Source organism: Homarus americanus, unplaced genomic scaffold (assembly GCF_018991925.1).
Source record: "Homarus americanus isolate GMGI-L3 unplaced genomic scaffold, GMGI_Hamer_2.0 scaffold32583, whole genome shotgun sequence".
Lineage (NCBI taxonomy): Eukaryota > Metazoa > Arthropoda > Malacostraca > Decapoda > Nephropidae > Homarus > Homarus americanus.
In genome coordinates, this window is record NW_024713129.1 from 2,403,176 (window position 1) to 2,412,061 (window position 8,886).

Genomic DNA, 8,886 nt, shown 5'->3' on the forward strand with positions numbered 1-8,886 from the left:
TGTCAATCTCTTACTTTCCTTCGGAATTTCTCCTCTTTTCCTTGATCCTATTGACCCTCTCCCCCGTCGCTGCAAAGAACTTTAATCTAATCGGCCTCCACCGACTTTTACAATAGCCTTCTGCCTTATCTACAGACGTCAAGTCAAGTCAAGGAAATGTCGTCAGGGAATGCACCTACTGTCAGGAGCCAGCGGCCAACCCACTGGAACACTATCTCTTCGACTGCGAAGTCACACAAAGTCTCCGAAACAGAATTCGAAAGTTCCAAAAAGAATACACAACACCAGCAGCCACTCTAACCCGAAAGGCCCAGCCAAACCACATTCACCACCTTCTCCGGGTCATCACACGATACCCACCACCAGATAGCTTACGAAGTATCCTCCAACCAGCAAGTGCGGACCCCAGTTCCGGGGGGCGCGCCACTCCAAAACTGACCACCTCCAAGAGTGGGGGTTGATGGTAAGCATTCACTGACCAAGGGTCCGCTCACACTTGCAAACCTGTAGTATCCTTTCACATCTGCATGTAGGACAACCTCCATCCCAAATCCGGTCTGGCTGCTCCAAGTACTCCAGCCGGAACCACCAAACGGGCCGCCTACAGGCAAAGGCCCGTGTCAGACTACTGTCCGACAATCTCAACAACACAACAGCAACATGTGGAACTCTCCGCTGGTTGGCTGGTAAGCGGTCGACAAGTGCCAAATCGGCAGTTGTAGGGGAGAGTATCCACTACAAAACCATTCCTCTTGCACTGAGCATAAAATGACAACTCTTGCCCTCTCTAACTCAGCTACTCGTGATCCACTTTGCCTATCTCGCCGTTGGTCCCTTCCTTCTCTCAGCCATTTAACAAACCTCCTCAGCCATGCCACTTCATTCAGTAGAGGAGACCACGATGAATACCATGCCCACAGTGCTTGCACCCCCTGTCCGGGTGCCGTGGTCGAACTACTAAACGTCAAGACGGCTACGTTCCGTTTCACCTCCACGTCACCACTCGAGTCCATGATTAGTATTAACCTCTTTTACGTAAAAGTGGTCTTTGTATCGACCGGCCGCCGTCGGCCATCTCATCCACAGAGAATCCACTGGTTGCATCATCCGCTGGGTTCAGTAACGTGTTTACATGCCCCATTGATTTATCTCTGAGAGCTCCTGTATAACAGCCACTTGGTTCGACACGAATGTGTGGAACTGACGACTGGTGTTTGCGATGTATTGGCATACCAACATGCTGTCCGTCCAAAAAACCGACTCTTCGACTTTCAACTCCAGTTCTTGCAATTATCATCTGGTCAGCAATGACGGCTAAGACAGCTGCACACAGCTCTAGTCAGAAAATAGTTTGTTTTTTGAGGGGAGCTAACTTTGTTTTACCATATATAAAGGAACAATGGATATTTCCTCAGTATCCGTCAGTTTCAAGTATGATACCAGGCCGTACGCCACTTGCGAAGCGTCGCCTGCAACTGTACCGACACGGTTCGCCCATGGTCTCTAGGTTTGTAACTCCGCGGAAAGCTGTGTGTCACCGGGCGCAGAAATTCCTCTAGTCACGCGTTCCACGCCACGTTATTGAACTCTAGTAGTGGTTCATCCCATCCTCTTCTTCGTCGGTATTCATCTTGGAACAACAGTTTCGCCTTAATGACGAGCGGAGCTATGAAGCCAAGAGGGTCGTAGATCGAACTGACAACGCTCAGTAAGCCCTCCTTTTGTGGAGGGCTTCCTTTGAATTTGAGTTTTGACAGCAAACTGATCGTTCTCCAAGTTCCATGTGACTCCTAACGCTCGTTCCACCGGTAGTAGGTGTTGGCTTAAGTTGAGTTCCTTTATGCCAACGTGTCTCTCCTCAGACGGGATGAAACGCAGTACTTCCTTGTGATTACTCGCCCATTTCGTGAAGTGCAAGCCTCCCCTTTTGAGCAGTTGTCGTAGGTGCTGGGACATTTCTGTTGCTTCACTCGAAGAGTCAAGTGATAGAAGTAAGTCATCCATATAGAAGTTGCATTCCGCCCTGGCAACAGCTGCAGCAAACTCAGAGCGGTGATCATAGAAGGTGCGCATTAAGGCGTATACTGAGCACGACGGGTTCTACCCCTCTCCTCTCCAAGAGATTAACCTTCATTCTAAACGAGCGTGAAGCTTGAATCAAGTCTGCACTGTCCTACCACAAAAAATCTCAGGGAGTCTCGATGTTCAGGTGTGACTCCAATTTGATGGAACATGGCTTCAATACCGGCCATGATTGCTGTCCTTCCCTGGTGAAATCGTATCAGGACACCTAATAGTTTGTTGTTGAGGTCTGGTCCTTGTAGAACTTCACTGTTCAACGACGTGTTGGCATACACAGCGGCACAACAAGAGACGATGCGTACTTTGTCTGGCTTCTTGAGATTCAACACAGGGTGATGTGGGAGGTACCATGTTTTTTTTTTCTGGGGTTGCAGTGAGTTGGGATGCGGGAGCCAATTCGGCGTAATCCTTGCACAGCAATTGTTTCATCTCCAGCGTAGCTCTGCTAAAGCCTTGCATTCTTCATCAGCCTCCCCTTTAAGCTCTTTCATCAGTGGTAACTGCCATGCCCACGGCTCGTCTACTTGAAAATTTATTCTAGGGGAGGGGGGGGCAGAAGAGACTGTTCTTTCTTACACCCATCACTGTTGTCCCTACCTTTAAGAATATGTTGTTTGCTCTGTCCGCATGTTTCTGTACAAAACTCTTGTAACAAGTGTATTCTGGGGTACGGCCCGTGACGTTCGTTGTGCACGTGCAGTTCGTCCTCGCACCGATTCCGTACGATCTTTGGAAACCTTGCTGCTATGTTTTAGATACACGATCAACAGTCCAGCTTGCCAATTATGTATCTGCCAGCTCTTGTAATCATTCACCATCACCTGCCTTTATGACCGGACCCTCCACTACGCTTGTTATTCTTTCTTCTGCTTATCCCCGTTCACCTCCGAATCTCCGCGAAAGAAGCGCAAGCGCCCTTTCCTAGCCCCTTTGAGGGCCAAAGTGTTCACAGGACTCCAAAGCCATCCTTAATTCACTGCTAAGTAGATGTCTATGACAATTTCTGTAGGACTTACAGTGCTGCAGGTTACGGTTACTTAGTTTAAATTTCAGGAAACTTGGGATCAAGTTCTGTGAAGATCATGAATCCAGAAACAGAAGATCACACTGTAGCTTTCTCAACTTGTAGTCTTGTCGTTCGACAGCTCTGTAAAAGGCGAGCACTGGTTGTCCATAACCGTAACCTGCAGCACTCTAAGTCCTACATAAATTGTCAGAGACCTCTACTTAGCAGTGAAGTAAGGACAAAGAAACATAATATTAACCTTACCCGTGACAAGCACGATAAACTATCTCGGGAATTAAAGTCTCAAGTGTCTTATTTAGATTACAACCATTTACGGAATTTAATAAATACTATAAATTATAAACTGACTTCTTGAATTGAACTCGTCCACTACCACAAACTTAGAAAACTAGGTTATGTTCACGACGGTAATCCCCGCAAATTAGACTTCTTTTTAACCATTTTCTTGGTTTTGAGAGTCTTTTTAAGAAATTGTCTCCTCTCAGTTTATATGATCCAGTATCAAAAGATTTGTATTATTTCATTGACTCTTTCCGCCACTTAGCGTTTTGGTCCTAATATTCATACAACTCGTTCAGCACCAAACAAGCACTTTCTAAGTGAAAATTTCTCGCACTTAAAAGTTTAGCATCCAACGACAATATTATCATCACTAAACCAGACAAGGGTAATGGGGTTGTTATACTCAATAAAACGTCCTAGGTTCAGAAAATTATGAATATACTTAACGCCCTCACTAAATTTGCCCCCATTCTAGACGACTTATTCAGGGTAATTCTTAAGTATTAGGACAAGATTAACAGATTTCTTCGTAAACTTAGAAAAAAGAATGTCATTAATGACTCCTCCCTTTTATAACTCTTTGTTAGCTGCTAAACCAGGTATCCTGTACTGTCTACCAAAGGTACACAAGGATGAGTGTCCCTTATGCCCTATATTGTCTGTCCTCGGCACCTTCAACTATAATCTGTCTAAATTCCTAGTTACCATATTGTCACCAATAACCTATAATCAATACTCTGTTAAAAACACTTTTAGTTTTGTTAAGGAACTAACTAGCATCTCGCTCAACAACTGTGTTATGGCTAGCTTTGATATACAGTCTCTATTTACCAACATCCCTCTTGCCGAAACTATTGACATATGTACAGATGAACTGTTCTCAAATACTAATTTAATTGATGGATTCAATGGACCACAATTTAATAACAAAGCTTATAAACAATGTCATGGTGTTGCTATGGGTTCACCCTTAGGTCCCACGTTGGCCAACGCTTTCCTCTGTCACCACGAGAAGCTTTGGCTAACCGAATGCCCCGCCCAATTTAAGCCTTTGTTCTTACGTCGGTATGTTGATGACACTTTTTTAATTTTCAGATCACTTGATCACGTCTCTATGTTCCTAAATTATTTAAATTCGAAACATGGCAACATCATATTTACTTGTGAATTTGAAAAGGACAATATTCTACCATTCCTTGATGTTAATATCCACCGTCTTCATAATAGTTTCGAGACAGTCTTATACAGAAAACCAACTTTCACTGGTTTGAGTTCAAAATTTTTATCTTTTATTCCTCTTAATTACAAATGTTATCTAGTACGTACCAACAGAGCCTTTAATATATGTTCAAGCTATTTCCAATTGGACATTGAACTAAAATACATAACGGAACTACTCTTTAACAATGGTTTCCCTAAGAGATTTACAGACACTTATATAGGCAAAACCCTTAATAGGTTTATTAGTCTCACACAGCCTCAAATACACACCGTTCCTAACTATTCTATCTATTTCACCATCCCGTACACAGGCCCACTCAGTTTCATCCTTAGAAACAAACTTAAGAAGCTTTTCAATTAATTCTATCCACAAATTTCTCTTAGACTAGTCTTCAAAACCCAGAGTTCAATTAAAAAATTCTTTAAAATTAAAGACACCATACCCACACACCTGCAATCCTCAGTTGTTTATCAATTTACGTGTGCTAGCTGTAGGGCAGCATATATAGGTAAAACAAAAAGACATTTGATAACTCTCATCCATGAACACTTGGGCCGTTCCGTCCGAACAGGCCAGTTAATCACACAACCACCACATTCAGCTATAGTAGAGCGGATAAGGGGAAAATCGTGCAAATGGTGATGCAAGCATGAAATTGGCATGATCATACCCTATGGGCTACTTGTCATATCTGCCTGATTGGCCATTTAGAAATCCAAGATGGCGGACATTTTTCAAGATGGCTGCCAAATTGACCCTCGAAAGATGATTTTTTTTTTTTTAGAAATTGATGTAGTTGGTCAATCTAAATGATCTTAGTGTCGATATGTATGTTTTCAAGCATGCTCAGATGATTTGTTCTATTTCTGATACTCTCAGATATATATTTGTCTTATTTATGACTGGTATTATGTTTTTTCCAACTAGGTGAGGGTCGCATGCAGAGGGTCTCTGCATGTGAGGGAGTGATTGTCAGGCACTACCAGGGCACACTGGTGACATCACTGCTGTGCAACCCAGCATGGGGTTCAGTGCCAGCTAAGAAAAATCATGTCATACGGCAAAAGCTTAGTGTCCCAAATGCTGCTTAACCACCTCCAAATCAGTTAAGCAGCCGCACCTGAATTGACAGGATGTGCCAGCGCGGGAGAGCCGAGCCAAGGATAACAGGGTTTTAGTTATCTGGATGGTGTACAGATCGCACGGGACTAATGACACTGGTGAACGATCGGACTATGTGTAGGGCAAAAGGCATGAACCTAGTTGTATTCCATACAGGAAAGTGCTCATCAGGGTGGTAAAAGGATAAACCCTCGGCCCTGAAGATCAAAAATAGTTATGGACACAAAATCTACCAACAAATTATTTCTCACTGATTGGGCAAAGTGTTTTCTTTGTCAACAGTATAAGAAGGAAGATCTTAAGTCTCCACATGCAAATCCTGCCAAAAAAGGAGATGACGGTTACAAGAGCTTGGCAAGGAATATTCCTCTATTTCATTCAGTCAATGCACTGCCACTCAAGCTTGACCCTGCAAGACTTGTTGAAGATGATGGGATAGAGGAGACCTTGAGGAGAAACAAGGCACAGTATCATGAGAGTTGCAGACTTCTGTTCAACAACACAATGTTAAATTGAGCTCAGAAAAGTCGAACCTCTGCAGTTGCTACAGAGGTGAGCAGCAGTAGCAAGATGCCACGAATGGTCAATGACCCCAAAGCAACAGAATGCTTTTTATGTGAGGAAGAAGCTTCGGGAGATGAGATAAGACATGCAATGACAATGAAACTTAATAAAAGATTGAATGATTGTGCAAAGACACTTAGCGATGGAAAACTCCTTGCCAAACTAAGTGCGGGAGATGTTGTGGCACAAGAACTGAAATATCACCCTCGCTGCCTGGCAGACCTGTACAACCGAGAAAGAACACACCGAAATGCTCATGAGCAAGAAGAAGCACAAGAGCTTCGTCCGAACAAGGACGCATACCTAACTGCTTTCTCTGAACTGGTCAGATGAAAGCTTCTAGTGAAGGTACTGAACCACCCATTTTCAGACTTGCTGACCTGGTCACACTCTACAGACAGACTTGAGCAGCTGGGAGTTGGATCGCCCGATGTTCATGCTACTCGACTGAAGGACCAGCTGCTTTTTCACTTCCCCCTGCTGAAAGCTCATCACCAAGGAAGAGATATCCTACTGGCCTTTGAGAAGGATGTTGGCTCAATCCTGGCACAAACAAGCAAATACGGTGACGCGATCCATCTGGCCAAGGCTGCTGGGATGATACCACGGGACATGCTTCAGCACAAGTCACACTTCTGCAGTACATTTCATGAAGGATGCATTGAACAGGCTGGGGCCAGGCAACAATCTCCAATCGAGAAACCAGCAGTCCTGTCAACTGGGGATGAACGCAGAAGGGAGAGGCATGGCAGATACGTTGGACGACTCTTCCCCCGATTGCGACATGCTGTCAGGAGCTGACCAAAAGTTCCTGTAAAAAAGACTGCAACCAGAGATGCAAAGGCTTTCGCTCTGGACTTTCCTGCACAGCACTTTGCAGCTACATATGTGAACAGCAGTAAATGCACAAAGATGTACTGTCAGGAGAAGTCACAGGAACCAGTGCTAATAGTGAGTACCTTTTTTTGTAGTAATTTATATTTTGTTATATTTTGTTACTAAAAGTGTTATGTTATGTGGCTAAAAATGTTACAATGGACTTAAAACTATGCAAAATCATCTGAGCATGCTTGAAAACATACATATAGACACCAAGGTCACTCAGATTGACCAACTACAGTACATCAATTTCTATAAGAAAAATAAACTTTTGAAGGTCAATATGGCGGCCAGCTTGAAAAATAGCCGCCATCTTGGATTTCTAAATGGCCAATCAGGCAGACTTGACTAGTAACCATTAGAGAATTACCATGCCAAATATGGTGCTTGTATCACCATTTGCATGATTCTCTTGAAAAATTGCATTTAGCTGCCCCACTACTATCCGTAACCACGCCCACCAACATGACCACCCATTTTCGCCGCCTGATTTCTCAGTTCTTGGCAGTAGCAACTGTGAGACGGACTTCCTCATTATGTGGAATTTTTGCATCAGTATAAAGTAAAGCCATCCATTTGTGATATGGCTTTATGTGATTTGTGGTGATTTTCGCACTAAGGCTCGTCTAAATTCAGGTAAAACAACTGTATATTTTTATTTCACATTTTTCTTTCCTGATTTTGGCTTTGTACTGTACATAGGTTTCTCGTCATTTTTGTCGGTTTTAAATTGAAGTGCTCTATCTTTAAATTTTGTGGAAGGTAAATTATGTTATAATGTTACGTTTTTATTGTATATCAACTGTATTTTTAAAACTTTTTTAAAACTTTTTGTTTTCTTGGCTCTGATGATGGAAAATAATTTTTCCGAAAAGTTAGTGATTAAAGAAACCCAACTTAGTCAAGATGTTTGTGTTTTCCCTGGTTCTCCTCTTCGTTATATATATACAGGTATATATATATATATATATATATATATATATATATATATATATATATATATATATATATATATATATATATATATATATATATATATATATATATATATTTCATGTAGATACACAATGAAAACGTGGATAAGATAAATCTTGATAAAATCACACTGGGAAAAGGGAAACAATGGAACAAGCTTAGAACATAAGAATGGAGGAAACTGTAGCTGGCCTATTGACCCATACTGGGCAGTCCCGTTTATACCCAACCCCTATTGCTCATATAAGCATCGAACCTGTGTTTGAAGCTATCCAGCGTATTCGAGTTAATAACTATATTTGGTAACTTGTTCCATTCATCCACTACTCTGTTTACAAACCAGTGTTTACCCATTTCTCGCCTAAATCTAAATTTGTTTAATTTAAAATCATTGTCACGAGATCGCTCCTGGTTGGATATTTTGAGTACCTTTGTAATGTCCCCTTTGTTTAGCCCTGACTTCCATTTATACACCTCTATCAGGTCGCCCCTCGCTCTACTTCTCTCGAGGGAGTGCAAATTAAGATGCTTTAACCTGTCTCTGTACTCAAGGTTCCGAAGGCCCGGGATTAGTCTTGTCATTCTCCTCTGGATTCTTTCCAAGGATTCTATATCCATTCTGTAAGACGGTGACCAGAACTGAACTGCGTAATCCAGGTAAGGTCTCACAAGCGCTAGATATAATTTTAAGATGACCTCGCTAGTCTTGTAACTAACACTCCTTTGTATGAAC

The 8,886-nt window shown here is 42.4% G+C and overlaps 1 protein-coding gene across 1 annotated transcript; it reads right to left on the reverse strand.

Annotated features, from left to right (window-relative positions):
• Window positions 1–1,650: 1,650 nt before the first annotated feature.
• Window positions 1,651–2,073, reverse strand: LOC121865929. Its single transcript, XM_042365491.1, has one exon. It carries the CDS (start codon window positions 2,071–2,073, stop codon window positions 1,651–1,653), a length of 423 nt encoding a protein of 140 aa, XP_042221425.1.
• Window positions 2,074–8,886: the final 6,813 nt, after the last annotated feature.